Source organism: Pagrus pagrus, assembly GCF_965226575.1.
Source record: "Pagrus pagrus genome assembly, chromosome: 7".
NCBI classification, from domain to species: Eukaryota; Metazoa; Chordata; class Actinopteri; order Spariformes; family Sparidae; genus Pagrus; species Pagrus pagrus.
In genome coordinates this window covers 13021547-13041046 of record NC_140191.1, presented here as the reverse complement: position 1 = coordinate 13041046, position 19500 = coordinate 13021547, and the positions used below count along the sequence as shown (strand labels likewise).

General features: G+C 41.2%; 3 protein-coding genes across 8 annotated transcripts; 1 reads left to right on the top strand and 2 right to left on the bottom strand.

The window, feature by feature from the left end:
* Positions 1-902: 902 nt before the first annotated feature.
* Positions 903-4836, bottom strand: ccdc106a (coiled-coil domain containing 106a). Of its 2 annotated transcripts, none has more exons than XM_084357407.1 (8): positions 4734-4836; positions 4205-4287; positions 4015-4113; positions 3713-3934; positions 3488-3580; positions 3106-3387; positions 2830-2997; positions 903-2721 (listed from the first exon to the last, which is right to left on the bottom strand). In XM_084357407.1, the coding sequence occupies exons 2-8, from the start codon at positions 4272-4274 to the stop codon at positions 2405-2407; spliced, it is 1251 nt and encodes a 416-aa protein (XP_084213533.1). In that variant the 5' UTR covers positions 4275-4287; positions 4734-4836; the 3' UTR covers positions 903-2404. The 2 variants fall into 2 exon arrangements, with proteins under 2 accessions (XP_084213533.1, XP_084213534.1); XM_084357408.1 differs by having other exon boundaries at positions 3524-3580.
* Positions 4837-5248: 412 nt separating this feature from the next.
* On the top strand, positions 5249-6238 carry LOC311259455 (transmembrane protein 238-like). Of its 3 annotated transcripts, none has more exons than XM_084356603.1 (2): positions 5249-5351; positions 5632-6238. In XM_084356603.1, the coding sequence occupies exon 2, from the start codon at positions 5634-5636 to the stop codon at positions 5961-5963; it is 330 nt and encodes a 109-aa protein (XP_084212729.1). In that variant the 5' UTR covers positions 5249-5351; positions 5632-5633; the 3' UTR covers positions 5964-6238. The 3 variants fall into 3 exon arrangements, with proteins under 3 accessions (XP_084212729.1, XP_084212728.1, XP_084212730.1); XM_084356602.1 differs by having other exon boundaries at positions 5627-6238; XM_084356604.1 differs by lacking the exon at positions 5249-5351 and adding an exon at positions 5432-5499 and having other exon boundaries at positions 5627-6238.
* Positions 6239-6344: 106 nt separating this feature from the next.
* Positions 6345-18931, bottom strand: LOC311259257 (C-Jun-amino-terminal kinase-interacting protein 4). Of its 3 annotated transcripts, none has more exons than XM_084356284.1 (28): positions 18842-18931; positions 16359-16696; positions 16049-16243; positions 15815-15935; positions 15614-15684; positions 15423-15487; positions 14616-14688; positions 14357-14526; positions 13931-14220; positions 13409-13466; positions 13057-13209; positions 12881-12923; positions 12650-12777; positions 12482-12529; positions 11744-11884; positions 11523-11670; positions 11261-11347; positions 10067-10114; positions 9774-9915; positions 9560-9602; positions 9369-9449; positions 9164-9231; positions 8907-9055; positions 8505-8676; positions 7956-8069; positions 7778-7876; positions 7568-7657; positions 6345-7433 (listed from the first exon to the last, which is right to left on the bottom strand). In XM_084356284.1, exons 2-28 carry the CDS (start codon positions 16458-16460, stop codon positions 7315-7317), a joined length of 3018 nt encoding a protein of 1005 aa, XP_084212410.1. In that variant the 5' UTR covers positions 16461-16696; positions 18842-18931; the 3' UTR covers positions 6345-7314. The 3 variants fall into 3 exon arrangements, with proteins under 3 accessions (XP_084212410.1, XP_084212411.1, XP_084212412.1); XM_084356285.1 differs by having other exon boundaries at positions 11523-11655; XM_084356286.1 differs by having other exon boundaries at positions 11523-11619.
* Between the last annotated feature and the right edge of the window lie 569 nt (positions 18932-19500).

Sequence of the window (19500 nt, the reverse complement as noted above, 5' to 3'; positions counted from 1 at the left end):
TTCAGGGACAGAGAAAACAGCCAGATTCCCACTTTTGTACGTTAAAATGTGCAAGTGTGATTATAGTCAGCTCAAGATGTGATGCAGATGAAGATGTTTTGCGATTTTGCCAGTCGTAAAGTTTCAAACCTCTCTGCATTTTGAGTCTTGAACAAATCGCCTTTGTTAAAAAAAGAAAAAGTGGGGAAGCAATATTGAATGCTAATCTTCAGATTTATTGAAATTCTAAAATATATACACTGAGTTTATGAAATTAACAAAAATATTCACAAGATCTCAGATAAGATATACAGTGTCTAGCTCCTCACGACATCGATTTAACGAGAGAAACTAGAAAATACAAAATAAAGTGCTCAGAGCCACGTTTTTCCTTTAGCTGATAGACATTTACTGCACAATGTGGTCGCCCAGTTTCTGGTGCTTCAAAGGGAAAACAAAATCCTGTTTGCACTTAATTGAACATGTATGCACACTTTACAGACTGGCTACTTTACGTCCCCAGTCATAAGATTTTCTCTCCAATTAAGAGGAGTGGTGATTTTTGGATTAAATAGATCAATTAATCTACATTCTTGTAAGAAATCAAATGCTTTGATGACACTCGAGTGCTACCGTACATTTGGTGAACGCTAGGCATCGTTTCAGTTACACGTTTCACTCAATATACATAATATGACACATGAAAACGAGACAAACAGGCCATGGTATGTGCTCCTGGTATGATTTTGCAATGTCTGCGTAACAGTAACACTCTACCTTAGGTTGTTTGCCTTTCAGCCTTAGAAATAACCACACAGAGAAAATGGCACAACTTCCATAGTTTCACAGAGCACCTGTCTGTTTACGTTCAGGAAAAAAAGGTTATTGAGATGTGAAAATTGTAGCCAAGAGTCACTGTACTCCACTGTAACCTAATCTGTTTTTAATATAAGAGATCTTATTTCACTGTACCGGTATAAACACCACACATCGGCATACAATATGAACATTTCTGCTGCTTTGAAATTACAAATTTTGACAAGACCTCTATAAACTACAGACCAACAAAGAGCACTTTTTACATGCATTTGAAGTGGAGCATTGGGAAGCAATAATAGATCTTCTGTGTGCACAAGCTAGTTGCTTTTGCTGATGCCGGAACAACCGAACCGAAAACAGTGTTACAAATAGTATAGTGAATGCTCTGTACCGTATTTTACAAAATGTATTGTCAACAAAGCATTACAAGAGCCTCAATATCAGACGCATAAGAAGTGACATTTACTGGATTTTAGTGCACATACTTTACAAAAAATGTTGGTACAACGTTTAGTGGAACAACGGAGTAATGCAGCTGGGCCCAAAACCAACATGAGTCAAACACAGACAATATAACCAACACGTTTGTGTCTGTCTTTGATTTGTCACTAAAAACCTGTGGCTCTTGCCAAAAAATGCATTTGCACCACATTTTGTTGGACTAGTCTGTACTACTGTCAGTTTCCAGTTCCCCCATCCTTTAAACCAGGAAACATGGAAAGCAAAAGAGAAAACAAAAAGACTCCAAGACTCGAGTTGAGTTTGTGCTCAGGGAGCGAAAGTGACCCAAAACTATTGCATGTCTCACACAAGGAAATCACACAAATTGCATTAAGGCAAGTGAAAATGGTCTGAAAATGTCAGAAATGATACAACAAATGAGCAATATAAATAAATATAAATAAGGTAAGTAAAAGATTATTCCTTAAAAGTTAGGTGTAATTCTACAAAATCTATGGATTGCAGCATAATTTTAACATATTCTGGCATTTTGATTGAAAACTACCATCATTTTAGGGTTGTGTCAAAATTGCACACAAATAAAGTGATAAAAAAAATCGCCATGTATTTAAGATAATTTAGAAACCAACATGATCCAGACAATCAATTACTTAAGTACTGGCCTCAAGCTGATCTAGACGTCTGGGAAAGAAAGGGTCTGTGTGTCTCTGCAAACCTCCCGGCTGAAACAGCATGAACTCGGTTAGCCTCATTCATTGACTGAAGAAAATCAATCCCCTCTATCTTCCTAATGGTAAAAACAAATTCTGGATCACACACACATCATTTTGCTCTTTTTTTCCCCCTTTCTAGCTGCAGCAGGCATCCAACATCCTCAATACTACTGGAACGATGGTGAGGATTTGTCAAACTGACATTCCTGTACAACATATTGATACTAAAAGTGAAATAAAAACTTTAGTTTTCTGAGGATCTCAGCCACAGTTTACATGGCCATATCCAGGATGCTGAGATAGCGAAATAATTCCTCCTCCCTCTGGACTTCTCTGTGAGGTGAGCTGCCCACCTGCCACTTTTCTTTCCCCCTTCACTATCAACTCCACTGTTGTCCACAGACACTTCCCATTCCTCTGTCTTTCTCCCCTCAATGTCTGAACCTGTAGGAAATGGGCAGGAGGAGGTTATTCTTCTTCAGGGCCTGCACCCTGCTGAGTGTCTCCTCGTCCAGGGCAGTGTAGCAGCGCCGGGCGTAGTCCAGCAGCTTCTCTTTGGATGGGTCGAACTCGCCCACCTCTGCCACCTTCTCCGGGGCCACTAGTAGCAGCTCAGCAATGGGTGTGGTGGAAGCTACTGTGTTACGGTCCACACCGTGGATTTGAAAGGCTTTAGACATGTTTTTCAGACGCTGGTATGTAAGCAGGATCTTCTTGTAGCGAAACAGCACTCCAGCAGCGTCTTTGACTGACGAACGAGAATGTACAAAAGAGTTAGGTACGGCAGTCTTATGACAGCCTGTGTTAAATAATGAAACTGAAATGTTTTGTAGCTGGATCGTTCTTCTTCCCTTACCTCTCTGCCGCTCTCGTGGGGCTCGGAAGACCCGCCTTCTCTGTAACTGCTGTCTGTTGCTGTTAATGGTGTCTGTCATTACATCTTCCCCTGATATCATTTCCTCCTCCTCAAGGTAGCTGTCCTGATCCAAGTACTCATCAGATTCTCCCAATAGTGACAGTGAATCTGAAAGAACATGAAATAAAATAAGATAAAAGCCACAGGAAACATTTTTTTTGCTCTTAAGTTTTAGATCAGTTAGGGTGACGGAGATCTTTGTGCCATCCGTATTACCTGGACCCACGTTGCTGTGTCCACTCATTTCATTCATGGATGACCTTGCAGCACTGTTGCTGCTGCCGCCACTGCCGCTGGCTGTGGTATTTGAAGTACTGTGGCTATGGCTTTGCAACATGGCCTGGGATTGCGTAGAGCTGAACAAAGCATTTATAGAGGCAAGCTGATTGGTAAGTGGACTAGAGACGTGGTTTTTGGAAGGCACCATGGTTGGAGGACCAGGCCGTCGATGGATATACGAACGTGACGGGAAATGCTGCGAGTCCGTCTTCTGTTGCTCTATGAGGAGAAGAAAGCCGTTACATCTGAGGATCTGCAATCTAAGATGAAATCCAGTACATGTACGAACCGGTTACACTTAAGCACAACTATATCTAACCATGACTGTAGTTAAGTGCATGACTCTTAGTTTTACCAGTGGGACGATCGTCCTCTCTTCTTGCCCTCCAGTTGAACCGCCTAGATTCATAACCTGACAAGGGACAAATACCAACAGGTAATAATTAGCTTTCCACCCACAGAGACTTCCCTTGCTAAAGTCTGTCTCTAATTAACTTATATTTCTCTGACAGGTTGTCATCTCACACCTGTGCCCTGTCCTCACCGTTACTGTACTGGCTCTGACTCTGCTCCTGTCCCTGGCTTTTTGTGGAGAAGATGAAACGGTCCAACTGGCAGCGCAGGAAGTCCCTCTCCTCTTCCAAGTCCTCAATTCTCTTCTGCAGCCAAGAGTTTTTCTCCAGAGAGATCTGTAGCTGGGTCCGCAGGTTGGTGATCACCATGTATGAGTTGTTGACTGGAGATGGGCCAGCAGGTGGGGGTGACTCTGAGGGATAGTTTGGGAAAGTTACTGTGAGGAAAAACATTTTAGTACAGATGTAAGTGAGATTTAAAATATCTATTCACCATCAAAAGTCTGATCACTCTGGTTGAAAAACCCCTGCTGCTCAAAGTTGTTCTCTTCGTAGGGGATGGCAATTTCATAGGCGTCCTCATTTTTTGGAGCTGAACAGGAGAAAATATTCACAGTATTAATCACGATGCCTGAGCTCTGGGCAGGAAATCATATTTCTTTGCAACCTGTAGAAAAGCTTACTCTGCAGGTGGAGAGAGCCTGCGTGGCTCTTTGATGTGGAAGCAGCCTCAGTCCTGTTTCCGTCCTCCATGTCAGATACCAGCCTGCATGAAGATTATTGATGAGGATGTTTGATTAGTTTAAGCTTTTAAAGTAATGTAACTATACACTCGTTGGGGCATTTTTCCACTAACGCTCACACTCATGTTGCAAGAAAGTACACTTCATTGTCTGTTGTGTTTTAGCCAGCAAAGCAAAGCTAGTTATACTATTTTTCTTCTCTCTGGTTACGCACATATAAACTGAAACAGTCAAACTTGGTGTGCGACTCTAACATAAGTTTGTAGCTGCCAGGTAACGTGCTCACAATGTGGATGCGACTTAACATTAGCTCCGCACCACGTTAGCCTGGCATAATGTTAGCATGGATTTATCTACGAATATAAAATAACAATTCATCCTTTCTGTACACGTCAGTGTTTATTTCCATCATTCAGACACTACGAGAATCTCCACTCTACCGATATATAGTGCAGAAATTGGTACATACCACTTTACGTTTGTAATAACTTAATCGTGCACATGTAATAAGACGTTATTACTCTGTCATATCTCCATTCACGAGTTCGTCTGCTAGCTAACAAGCTAACAATAACAATTATCGCTCTTTTATTTTTTCAGTGCGCTCCTGCGTCACTTCCGGGTGTAATGAAATTAACGTTCCTGCTCAGTAAACATTACTAAAAGACAAATATACACAATAAATGCTTTATTTGTGGGTACTTTTTTAAAGTATTCAAAGCAGTGACTATTTAAAAAAAAAAAATATATATATATATATATATACATTAAAAAAACAATATATGTGTGAAATATCATCTGTACAGTAAAGTTTTATACATTATTCTTAAACATTATATTCTCTATAAGAGTCTTTATGGGCTAAATTATGTGACGAAACGATAAAAAAAAAAAAAAAAACTTCTGTGTCTGTCATGTGTGACATGTGGCTTTATTGTTAGTGCCGCAGCAGTGCAGGACAGGTAGAACAGGTGTGTAGGTGTCAGGTTTCACTGCGGTCTGGTGGCTCTGAGCAGTTGATCCCGATAGACGATTCTTCCTTTATCATCTGAATTTTTAAAATAATCTGCAAACTGGGAACGTGACGGTAAGTGAGTTGGATTTTGTTTTCATAAACACAAATATTCGTTGTAATGCAGCTGTTGTGTTTATGGTCTGCTTGAAGAACAAGTCGTTAATGCGCGTGACAGGCGTGGCACTCGTTTTGACTGAGTACAGGGGCCAGTTTAAAACATGTAAGGACACAGAGGCCAGTGTTGTAAACTGAATGATAGTGTACTACAATAATTACTTTATTTTTTTAGGTACTGATGAATGTCCTGAATTAGTTTCTAATAATTATAATATCCTCCTCTCTTTCAGTGCAGCCATGGCAGCCAAATATGACGGCCTGTCCCACTGTAGGCTGGCCCTGGTGTTTGCTGTGCTCATGGACCTGTTGGGTGTGATATCCCTGCTGCTGGGGGTCTTCGCTCCACTGGAGATCCAAGGCAGAGACTTTGGGGATCTGCTGGTGTACTCAGGAGCCCTGCTGGTGCTCTTCTCCCTGGCAGGCTGGGTCATGTGGTACAGTGGCAACATTGAGGGCCTGACCTCCAAAAAGGAGTTGGGGGGAGCAGTCGGTGGAGCCGTGGACCGCCTCGCCCGCTCCCTCAGCCGCAGGATACGGATCCCAAGGACTCACAGCAGCCCAACATAGGAGGTGGATGGCACAGATATCAGCAAGTACATGAAGGACTATCCTTAACCAGGCGGCGGGCCAGACTGCCTGAGGCACGGGCGGGTCATGTTCTCTAACAGTACTTCTCATGTGGAGTTAACAAACACCTCATTCACATGAAGAAAAACTTTCAGGGTTATTTGTTTTGTTTTCATCAGGAAAAACAGGATAATTTGTTTCCTCCCTGCTCAACAAGCTGTATGTGGACTACACTCAGGATTGAAATGTAACAGAACTACTGTAGATTTCAATATATGAAGATTAAAAAGATTTATCTGCTATATTATTTGTCGATTTCCTCTTAAGTTTTTCATTCGTTTGTTGACTTAACTGTCACCACCTAGAATCAAACTTTCCACATTAACCATTCAAGACATTTTTTATTGACAATAATCATGATTGCACAAGGTCGAGTCAGAACGAATACTCAAGTCTTAATTGTCTTTCCAAGAAGATTAGGAGGCGGCTATGACATCAACCTGTGTTTACAAACTTGTAAGTGCACATAAATACTGCAAAGGACACTTGAAAGATTTTCTCTCCCTTATGTTTACAAAAGATACTGAAATCAAAATAAAACAAAACAAATTAAGACATCCAAAGACATTAAGCAAACAAACTGATTGAGAAAATAAATAATATCTAAGGACAAGCATTTAAATTGCTCATTTAAAAGAAAGGATATCACATATTTTTTATACAGTCACACATTTAAAATGTGCAGTTATTTGTGATTACGCCACATTTGATGTGGAGCAGTAGAATCTGAAACACACAAATCCTGATCAAAAGAAGTTATGCCCCAATCCTAATGCAGCAACAGGAGATAAGATCTGTCTGATTGTCTTTACACTGAGAGAAAACCAATACCTGTTTCCAGTTCACAGTTAACACAAAGAACATACACAGCAGCTTCAAGAACAGCCACATAATTAAGTTACATTTTGTGATCAGAAGATGTTTGACAGAAGGAACAGGTGGCCCCTAGATGGAATAAAGATGTCAAGGACAAGTTTGCATGTTCAACAAAACTGAAGGTATTGTTAGTGCAAAGGTAAAGGCAGCTGAATGACTGACCAGTTCTACAGAAGGCACACAGTAAGGCATCGACATCCACAAGGATGATCCAGTCGAAGTGAATGAGGTAAACAAGGATGAACAGTTTGTGTCATATATATAATCTATGAAGAGGATAATTTTATTGCTGCCACATTGAGATGTGGTTCATTCAGCTCTATGGGGACGCCATTTACAATGTTGTCCCGAGCTCTGCTGGTGAAGTAAATGCTCTGTCTTTTTCCAAATGGGTAGATCTGTGAGATGAGTAATGTCAGAGGGCGGGGCTCGGCACAGAGGGGGCGGGATTCTGCCAGATGATCATGTGACTTCGTTCAGACCGCTGAGGTGTAGCTTGGGACAACTCAGCCGATCCTTCACTCGCATCGTCCCCTGAAAGAGTGGACGGATCGGTTATGTATTTAATAAACTAAACGGTAAATAACTGCAACATTGATACAATACATCAGAGATTTTTTGATGATTTGATTTGATTTGATTTTTAATGCCGTTTTCCTTCAGCTCACCGATTCGGAAGTTGATGTAGCCCTCTCCTCCGCTGAGGATAAGCTGAGAGGTAGTGACGGTGCTGCTGCCAGGAGAGGTGATCAAACAACCTGTGGGGCAAAGACAAGTGCGCTCTGAAGGATGTCCCTGAATTAACAAGTTACTGAAAATAATGTCCCTGAATTAACAAGTTACTGAAAATGATTAGCATGTCGGGTTTGGATTCTTACCAGGTGCAGCGATGATGAACCTGACAGCTTGTCTGTGTCCATGGTAACACAGCTGGGCTGATGCAATGGAGCAATATGGGATGGAAACGGCCTCTGATGCTGTGGACGATCATTAATATGGTTAATATTAGATAGAGCACATAATGCACCTGTAACTCTGAGTCTAAACAAAACTCACTTATGGATAATGGGATGGAGAAGAGGGCACCGCCTCCTGTGCCCACCCACAGACGGCCTGAGATGACTGCGAGAGACGAGATCTGGAGAGGTGAGAGTGTCAGGAAGGCTTGGCCTGCAGAGGGAGATGGAAATGTGTTAGCTGATAAATAATGTTGTAGTCTATTGATTAACATTTATTCCCCTGGTTAGTTGACCTTTTGTCAGTTTCTGAACTGACGCCACCCACAGAGGAACACAAACTGTTTAAAACACAAAGGCTGCTAAAATACACAACTGTTTTAACATATGAAAAGAAAACATCACAAATACCACTTGTTGAATTTTGATTCCTCAGTAAGACAAAGTGTCCAGCTTATCACAAACACTGGTGTGAGTATTACCATTATGAGTGTAAACTGTACTTGCTAACATTATAGGAATTTACTACACTATGCTGAAACAAGCTGTGATACTGATACAGATACACACCGCACACGTCTCACTGTGAATGTATTATTTTCACACTTCAAATCGATTTGTAATGAAAGAAAAAATACACTTGTAGCACCTAATGTTTTAGTGACTAAAGCGCTAAGATCGACTTCCTGTAGCGGCCGTCCTGTTGACCAATCAAACAGTCGGAGGATCGGGTCGAGTCGGCACGCCGTCCAAACTCCGCTCCCACCGGCACACAGGAAACGAACCTGCTGCTCGCTGCGCTCGGAGACTGAGAATATTTGCTGTGAGGTCAGATAAGGAAAAATGATGGTGAGTACAAAGACGAGTGTGAACACGACACAATGTAAGTACCTCCTCTGTAGCGCTGCAATGATTATTGACTAATGTGCAACTATTTTGACAATCAAAAAGGTTTTTTTCACAATTTCCTGACATTTTACTGACCAAGCAGCTAATCGATTAATAGAGAAAATGACCAATTCTGAAAATAATTGATACTCCTTTTTCTCACCTCAATCTTCTTGCTCTCAGTGTCAACCACATATACTTTGTTCCAATATCCCACCCACAGACGGCTCCCTTTAGCAAGGCAGCAGCGAATGGGCTGCAAAGGGTTTAATCCAAGAGGCATCACAAAGTGTGACTGTAGGTTCCAGCCACCTGTCAATCACAGCACTCGTGAGTTCATTATCAACATCGCCAAACATCAAAGTATGTGATAACTGGAGATAGATTAGACTGAGATGTCACTATAAGAGAAACCGTTACCTGAACCATGTGAGAAAAATGCTAACGTCCCATCAGCTAAACCAGCTATGACTTGATCCTGGGAATACCTGTCGTAATGAGTCGAGAAAATGAAACTTATTTTCAAAGATTTCTGGATAAAGACATGAGGATAACTCACATAAAGACAGACAATATTAAATGCCAATACTATAATATGAATATTAATATGCTTCATGCTTCTTACGTGAGTGAATGAATGCCTTCTGAGAGGGAAACGGACTGCAGACCGCGCCTCCTGCCAGCAGAGGCTGAGTGTAGCAGTATGCTGTGAGAGAGAACATATAGAGAGAGGCAGTCAGGGTGCTTTGCCAACAAGTATTTTGCTCCGACACAGTGCTATTTTTTAAAGCGAGCTGCTTGCTCAGCGGACACTACCTTCCTTCCTGAGTTCCAATCCACACAGTTCCCGCAGTGTCACCTGACATAAGACAGGACAGATTGTGTCAAGAGGAAGAGCTAAGTAAACAGTGCTGCTCTCCAAATGTTTCCAGTAAATGATCAGTACGGTCTGAGGGGATTTTAAGAGCACAAAACATATCAGAGAATTTATCTTTAGGCAGCTGCTGCAGCCTATTGTGCCGGCACTGACCTACGGGAGGCACAGCACAGATGCAGAGGGCAGGAGCTGTGGGAGGGAGGCTGAACTGATCCAGAACTGTGTTGGACCGTGCCGGATCAATCACTGTAATATCGCTGCTGAAGGCAGGGCCAGAAACTACCCACACAGAACACTGGCAGAGAGGGACGGATATGGAGTTTGGAAAGATGAGTGGCATGAAACAACACGTCCCTAGTAAGTGTTAGTTATGGTCGGATGGCATTGTGCTGTACATGGTGATTAGAGTGGGAGTTGCTATTAAACCAGAATAATGACAGACTTACTGTGGCCTCTCCTGAGATCTCAGGTGCGACCGCAACTGCACAATTCAGCTGAAGAGAGAAATAAATTAGGAAACACGCTTAAATGCACCAGAGGTTTGATGGAAAGGCTCCTAGTTTATTTTATTTACATTTGTTATTTTCAATTTAAAAAAGAGGACATGCATCACAAATTTGTCTCAAGATTTGTGCATATCTATGACAAATATAAATGAAGTAGAAACAACTATACGTCTTTTTTTATGAATGTCAGTACACATTAGGATTCTGGGGGGAAAAAATAGATGACTACTTTGACACCCAAAACAAATTAATTAACTTTGAAGCCAATGATGTATTACTAGATACTTAGATCCTTTTAAAAACAAAAACCAGGAAAGTTCAGCTGACTGTCAACTTATCAATTTCACATCCATAAAGCGAAGAAGGACTCTGAGTGTATCCAATTTATAAACAATGAAATGTGCTCATAAAGTCAGTAAGGCTACAGTTTCTGTCTTGATTTATTTGTATTATTACATTACATTCATCTTATGTCCCGGTCCTTGAATTGTCTTATTGAGAGGGGAGTCATGCCTGTTAATGTTGCCCTTAATTTACCGTGATGCCTATATATTTTCTGTTTTGTCTCAATTTCCATTGTGGATTTCAACATTGAGTGTATCTACATCAGTATGTGTATGAGACCTTGGACGATATTGTGAGGTGTGTTTATAATGCTGCTGCTGGTAATTGGCTTCATGTGTGTTAATGACTGACCTTTACAGTTACCCAGTACGCATGCCTCATTCTGCACTGAGGAAAGTCCAACATGGACTGAAATTTTTGCACTTTAGCACATTTTTTCACCGTCTGTACATCCATGTTAACTATGAAATAGACAAGTGTTTGTCAACCCTGATCCTGGAGGCGCCCTTTCCTGCATGTTTTAGACGTCTTCCTGCTCTTACACACCTGATTTAAATGAATGGGTCGTTATCAGGCTTCAGCAGAGCTTGATGACAAGCTGATCATTGAAAACAGGTGTGTTGGAGCAGGGAAACGTCTAAAACATGCAGGACAGAGGGCCCCCAGGACCAGGATTGAAAAACATTGAAATAGACATTTTTGTTTTGTCTTAATTCCACACGTTTTAAGTGGTGAGTTATATAATAAAGAGATGAAGAGAGAGAAAAAAAAAGATGTGAAATGATCTACCTTAGCTGTGGAGTCTCTTTGATCCAACAGTCTGAGCTGCATTAGAACAGGCACATCTTTAGGCTCTGGGACAGGTTCTTGGGATTCCTACATCAATGACAGTTAATCACCAGCATATTGTTAGGATTGTGGAAATGCACACATCTGAATCAAACTTGTGTAACATCCAGGGGAACTTTAGCCCCATAATTCATTATGCTGTCTTCTATTTTCCCTCTCAGATTGCTGTATTTCTGTGCACCTATGTGTGCAATTCTACTACCTGCGTGTTTGCCAGTGGCGTGCTCCACCCGTGTATCTGCCGTTTTCCAAGCGATGCCCAAATGTGTGAGCGAATGTCTTTGTAGAGTTCTCTCCTCCTGACACGAGGGGAGAGAGCAGCAGGAGAGGCAGATCTAGAGAGAGCGCTTCTGGTGTTAAATCAGCTTGACTGAGCCTTTAATGATTATTCCATTTTGATGCAAATAACGGCTACTAGCTTACTCAGTGTGAGTTTGACTGACAGCCGGTAATTGTGGAGACCCCAGAGGAGAGCGAGTGACTGATGGAGAAGTCGGCAGGGCGAATGCAGACGCAGGTGGTCGGATTAAGGGTTCCTTCGACAGGCCAAATAAACGGTTGAACCTTAATAAAAACAATAAATATCAATATTTTATATAGGCTAAACACACCTGATAAAAGGATATTATTAAACATGCAGTCACTTTGCAAACTTGTTTATTTCAATCATTCTGAATTGTGTCCTTGTGGCGCAAAGTGGCTTCACTGACAAGAACAGGAAAGATTATACCCTCTGTGGCATCTTTTACTCTTTTTGCCTTCATGTAACTCTCCTAAGCTCCAACTTCTGCACATTTAAGTACTTCTAAACACATGGACCCTGAAATGGTAGTTTTTTTTATTGCGGTGACTATTTTAGAAACCAAGTGCTGCAGTGCTGAATCCCCACTGGTTTTGTAAATGAGATTTAAATATGCTCACTGCTTTAATATGCTTACAGCTGATTTTCCCATTGTTTTTTAAATTAATTGCATTCATACTGTTTAACACTTTATTGCTTAAAGGTAATCAGCAGTTACTAGATTTCAGTATCCTCAAGCACACAGTGGCAGTCCGCCGTTTTGGGAAATGAAGCTGCACCAGACACGTTTTTTTGTGTTGTGAGGACGACCCACCAAAACATGTTCTTAGATGAGACATGATTAGATGACAATCACTTACTTTCTCCAAACACTTGACCTTCTGTCCTCTGTGAACTCTTTTGTTGCTCTATAAAAGTGAACAAAAAAAAAAAACATTCTTGTTTTAGCCAAATTGTTAGCTCTCTATTGGAAGAGACACTCTTTATAAAGCAAATATACACCTATGTTGATTCAGTAGCAAAGTTACCTGAGGGTCTGACTACGTCTCATTGCCTCCTGCAGCTCGAACAGGCGTTGCTTGTATTGGTTCTTCTCCATGACCACACGAGCCATTTCAGAGCGAGAGAAGTGCCGCATGGATGTGGGAAAAGAGGCCTGAATGGAAAGATTTATGCTATTTAATGGGTTACGTGCATCAGTTTCATACATCATAATAAACATTGAGCTGTTAGTGTCGCTGTGTATGATGTCTCCTTACATCAGCATCGTCAGATTGGAACTGTTCCAGTTCTTTCCGAAGTCTGCGATTGACAGTGATTATAAACCACAAAAATATTATAACAGCAGTATTATGAAATAAAAAAAGCAATTATTAGTTCCAAAAAGTCAAAGAATCAAAAAACATAATTAAAATAGGAAAACAATCTTCTACACCTCTTGGTTTCCTCCTCTTTCTCCTTCACCCGCCCATCTAATCGTGACACTGTTTCCTGAAGAGACGACACTTCCAGTTTAAGAGCTGAACGGTCGTCGGTCAACTCTACCACGCGAGATATCACAGCTTTACGGGCAGCATCTATTAATTCACTGAAAAAAGAAACAGAGGGAAAGATGAGTAATTCAGGATTATGAGGAAATCGGCAATCACTCAGTAAACAGTTCCAACAAAGAAAACAAGAGACTGTGTGAGTGTTTGGAAATGTTTGAAAAATCCCATGGACACTCAAATAATCACACTGACTGGACTAGTCATAAAAAGATCAGAGAAATTCAATAAAGGACTCACTGGGTGACTTTCAGTTCCTCATACTGAGAAAGAATCTCCTCAAACTGGTCTGTGCTGCCTAAACAGGGAAAAACATTAAACAAAGAGCTCTTAAAACACAAAGAAGTATAGGTCTAACTAGTATTACTCTTTTTTACTCTGAATTCACATCCAAGAAGAAATGTCTACACAGACTGGTGGAAAATGGTAAAATAAAATGAGAAAAAAAAGGGAAGTAAGGCTTCATGAAACCTACAGCAGGGGACTTTTTTCACTGATGTACTTGCACTTCATGTTAGAAGGACATAAATAGTTTCTCACCATTACCCTTCTGTCACCTCCGATGACTGTGATCACTTACTTTGTGTCTCAGTGCGACACACAACATAACATAACACACTGTCATTGTTTGTTTCAGCTGCCAGGTGCTTGCACAATTATCTGACTGAGGGTTACAAAATGATTGTTTCGTAACTGTTAATTAAACCTCTGGTAAAGATGGAAGTACATAAACAAACAAGGTGTTCGTGACAAAGATTTTACCTCTGACACTGGCCCCTTGGTCCACACTCTCCACATAATCCCGACTCAGCTCTGACAGTTCAGAGAACACAGAGTCGGTGTTGCGCAGCTCCCACTCCATACTATCATCTTCCTCCACCTCCTCCTCCTCCTCGTTTTTATCCTGCCTCTCTCCTCTTTGCTCCTCCTCTACTTTACACTCCTTCTCTCTCTCCTTCTCAGTCTCCTCCAACTCTCCCATCTCGTCCTCCAAGCTGGTCTCCAACTCATTACTCGATGGCTCTTTGGTGTTAGTTCTGGCAACTGGGGTGCTGACAACAATAAGAAAAACAGGTGAATATTTAATGTGCTTTGCGTGAACATTTCGATGAGCTAAAGCGAACACGTCTTTAGTTCATGATTAACTTTCCAACTGACGAAAATTACTTTATGGTTTCAGATCATTACCTTGCATCCACACAGCCATGAAACTGCTTCAGCTCAGGAGTGGAGCTGATGATGTCATTAATAAACTGATCTGCATTGGGCTTTACTGCAATGTCAACTGCCTTCTCCTCTTTGGCTCCTAGATCCTCAAAACGGGCCGGAACAGAATTTGAATGTGGTCTTTGAATCATCTGCAAAAAAGAGCAGAAAACAAACAGCTATCTCTCTGCCAAACTACTGTATTTAACACTTTAAGTGTGTTAAATGAGAATGTGTTTACCTTTTCATTAACACTGGACTCTGAAAAGACTTGGTTGGATGGAAATTCAGGATTCTTGGGACGAATGTGGTTCCTAAACACATTATCCAGTGTTACATAGGCAGAGATAAGTCAGCTGAATTATCTGCACACATTTCTGTTTGTTTCTTACTTTCAACCGCATCATTACCATTACTAAAATCATAACCTGTGACTTGTGATCCACACCCTAAAACAATTTTGGTGCGAGGCATCTGTGCAACGCTCTCGTTGTGCATGTCCTGGTGTTTATAGATCCGTGCGTGATACTGCATGTTAACTGTAGACTGATTGTACATGTGCTGCAATGTCAGCTCTGTTCACTGGAAAGCCCAAGACACATTCCTTCTGCAGCAGACAATAAAGGCTAATCTAATCTAAAACTGTTCTTTTATTTTGAAACTTAGCTCTCAATACCATTTTTCAGACATAGGGTCAAAGGTGAAACTATCTAAGAAATAAGCTTTCTGGCATGTGAGCTGACCCTTCACACAAAAATTTGCTTAACCTAAATTTTCATTTTTTAAACTAACTGCTATTTTTCAGTTGCATGTTGTATATACTGTTCTTCGTATCCTTGTGAAAGGTAAACACAGATGCTGTACCACTATAGCCTCGATGCAATTGTTATGGTGCAGAAATGTAGGTTGCAGGTTAGAACGGGGTTCAATATCAAGAAAGACTCACAATGAAGCTGCTGTCATGGCATATCTATAACCCTCCTGTGTGAGACACTATCTACAGAATAAGACTTGTTTTTTAGATTAAAGATTGCTGAGTAAGAACAACCTCAGAGGAGAGTCTCTTTCAGAATCCTTCTTCTTTTCCAAAAGTTCCCGATACGTGTGAGCCAACTGAAGGAGAGGACATCAGAGAAGAATGATGACAAAAATCAGCTAAATATATAATAGTGTGTTTACGAAGCCACGCGTGGTGATACAATTGCACACAAGTTTTTAAACTTCACGGCTGTATCTGACCTTGTTGTGAGTATGCTTCAGTGTGCCGAGTTCTCTACCCAGATTGACCTTCTGCTCCTCCAGGGCCACCACTGCAAGACAACAAAAACATTTAGCTTCAAAGGTATCTGGTCATGACATGCACAGAAAGATGAATGAAACTTAAAGGAGGTAATCATGAGTTTTAAATACAGGGCTATTATGCAATATTCAAATACTCACACTGATCTGCTTGCTCTCTTGCTTTCTTCTCCAGCTCTCTCTCCCGCCGTTCTCTCTCCTTCTCCCTCCCCCTCATGGCTCTCCTCTCTTGTTCAATTTGATCATCCAGTTCCAGATACCGCTACAGGAAACAAAATGATTTAACAGCTCTGAGCACAGACAACCCGCCTATTTTCACAGCTTTTAAAATCACACAACTGAAATCACGGTACACAGCCCTCCATCAATTCCCACCTCCTGACTTTCCTTCCTGAGTGTTCTCTCTGCTTGGTATCTCTCCAGCAGCTCTTCTCGCTCTGCTTTCTCCCTCTCCGCCTCCTCTTCCCTGTCTCTCAGCTGGGCTTTGCAGCTGGCCAACCCCTCTAGGATCCACACGAATATGGGCACCAGCGACTCAACCACACCTTCACCATGGGTCTCAATAACTGTCTGTGATCGGACAAGGCAGCAGAGTGATAAAGTATATTATGTGCGACTACATCTACAAAATAGTCCCATTCAGAAAAACAATAATGACATAGAAAGGCAATGTTATTGTATTTACCTGTAGCTCTGAGTATAGTTTTCCTGCTTCTTCACTCACAATGTTGGGGTCCAGCTCCACCTCCCCTGTCCCACACAGCACCCTCTCACCGTACTCCATCATTAATTTAATCCGCTGTATTAACTGTCAATGCGGTTTCCCAACTCAACACCAAAGGTAAATGATTGTTTTAACTCTGTAAACCAATCCTGGCTACACTTCCTCAACAACTAATACAACTAGTTTTTCTAGATTTCTAACATTTCTGCTGACACCAGCACCACCCATCCTCCACAACTTCATCTTCCATTTCTTCTTGTGAAGTTTATCGTATGTCAGGGGGTGTTTTAGAGTCCATCCTGGGAAAGAAAAGAAGGAAATATAATCATATATAATGATCTTAAATCTCCCCTACAATGCATTTAATTCTGACTGCAAAATGACAGTCAACTGTTCAAGCTCAGACATGCTTCTTTTTTCTTTATTTTAATAACCATGAGCTTATAATTGGTTGGACATGATCATGTGATTTTCTAGTATTTTAATCCATGACTAACCAGAGAGGATGAAATTCAAATTCCAACGGTTGGTATTATTTCAGGGTAAACACTAAGAGGACATTCATTGCAGATCAGTTAGTACACGTGTTAGTGTTCAGGCTTTCAGACAAGTGTAAACATACTTGATTACTCTCAGTCACACATTCATTCTTTGACGGATTTCTCTTTAAAGTCGCCATTTTTAAAAGGCAGAAACAAGCGTGTTGCATGTGGTTCAGTGGATTTAATACATTCATCCACATAACTCCACCACAACTTAAGCAATGGTACCAAAAGAGCTGAAACAATTGGTTGACACAACAGAAAATTCTTTGGCAACTAAATTTTCAACCAAAAGTGCCCAATATTTCTTTGCTTCAGCATCTCTATTTGGGGGGACTCCCCTGCTTTGTTTTGTTTTACGTCAGGGTTTTCCCAACCATAAGAAGGCTTTGGCACAGCACCCAGGAGGTTTTAGGGCACGACCTAAGCCAAATGAAAGTAAAACTAATGTGGAGAGCATTATAATCCGTTCTAGCTTTTCTAACTTCCCATCAAATTCATGCACCTAAGCCGTCCATAAACCTAGTGAAAAGACTGTCAACAGTAAACTGAATATCTTTGGGATTTGAACTGATGACTGGACAAAATGAATGGTTATTTTTTGGCATTATTTTTCCTTGAAAGGTGGTTCAAATGATTAATTATTATGGACGGATCTGGATCGTCATACCCTGGGCTTCGATGGATCATTGCTCCTTTCTGTTGTACTACCTCCTTATATCTGTACTTCCATAAAAAAAATGTTATGCCTCTTAATTTTGATGTTTTCTTTTTTTTTTATTGCCAATTATCTTTATTGTGGCCTGTCCTCTTCCAGGTCACCACGGTGGAGTGGTGGTCATGTGACTCAGACACCACTTGGCGATGCCTCAGCCTGCTCAGTCGTCCTCCTGGATCCACACACTTCACATATATTATATAATTACTTGTATCAGATATTCTGTCAACACATTTTGTAGACTGTGATTGTGTTATTCTATTCTGTACATGACATCTATTACATGTCTGTCCATCCTGGGAGAGGGATTCCTCCTCTGTGGCTCAACCTGAGGTTTCTGTTAAAAGGGTGTTTTTGTTCTCAACACAGCAAGTTTTTCCTCACTCGAATCGAGGGTCTAAGGACAGAGGATGTCGTTCTCTGTGCAGATTATAAAGCCCTCTGAGGCAATGTGATTGCGATCTTGGGCTGTATAAATCAAACTGATTTGATTTTGAAAATTGAAAAAACAGCAACCTCAAGAAGAAACATCAGCAAATAGTGATGGGAACTTTATTTGTTTTACTATTTCCTGATACCCTTTGGACAAAGTGATTAATTAAGACAATAAAAAGCAGGTCATTGATAAGGAAAATAATCCTTAGCTGCAGTCTTAATCACATATATTGTGAGGTGTCTAATGAAAGGGTGTAGCTCCAAAATTACATGCAGCTACTTGGACTTTAAAGTGTCTCTGATGTGACATTTAACCTACATATCAAAAAGACAGTAGATCTTAGTATGTATGTATGTCTAATAAGGATTATGTAATGTGTGGCATGGACATACCGTTCAAACCAAATGCACGTCTGTACATATATGTGTGTGTGTGTGTGTGTGTGTGTGTGTGTGTGTGTACAGCCCCACTCGCAGCACACAAAAATGCAAACGGTTGATTGTCAACACTCACATGACAGCGACAGGTTATATGCAGACATAACGAGGCTAATTAACCGTGTAGGTTAGCTTAAAACAACACAAACCCCTACAATGGCACGCTTGAATTGAGATACTGTAATAAATAAGTAACGTGACTGACAGTGGACACCTTCAGGGATCTTTGGCAGCAAGTTTAAAAGTTGTAACTTGACCGAAAAATAGCAACCGAGTCGTCGCGGTGCTCGGCTGTGGTTTCACAAACTCACCTTAATGGCTGCCTCCTCCGTTAGTTTCACTTCTCTGCCACCTAAACACTGAAAGTCCAGCCGTTTGTTTCTTCGGGGACGATATCAATTACACATAAACGACTTAAAAGAAGGGGGTGTGGTTTGATTCTGACGAGCGCAGACATGTTCTCGGTCTGGCCAATCAGAGCGCTGCGGTTGTCGTGTGGAACCAATAGGAGGGAGGAGGAGGCGGGACGTGGACAGGTTTGTTTTCAGAAGGAGAAAAAAAAAAGTTTCCTGAAACTTGAACGATGACACGTGACCGAGGAGGCTGCAGCGGGCTGTCAGGTGACCCGAGCAGGGCACGTCCAAGACGGATACCTGTGGAAATACCTCACATACGTGACAAACCGAGCTAGTCTTTCTTTCACATGCCACTCTGCATCAGAGTAGTATCAGAAAGTCAACAGTGGCTGCAGTGTGCACGGTGGCTAAAGTTACTCAGGTGTCAGGTTAGTTCACAGAGCAGACTGACTGGGTCAAGTGTGTTTTCTAACATCAGGGTCATCATTGCTTATCCCTCTTGCTTTATTCTAACATGCTTTAAAAATGTATATATACATATAAAAACAGCTTAAAAGAGAGGTGGAGGCAGTTAATGTATTTCACACAGTGAGGTAAGTAACAGTAGGAAACAG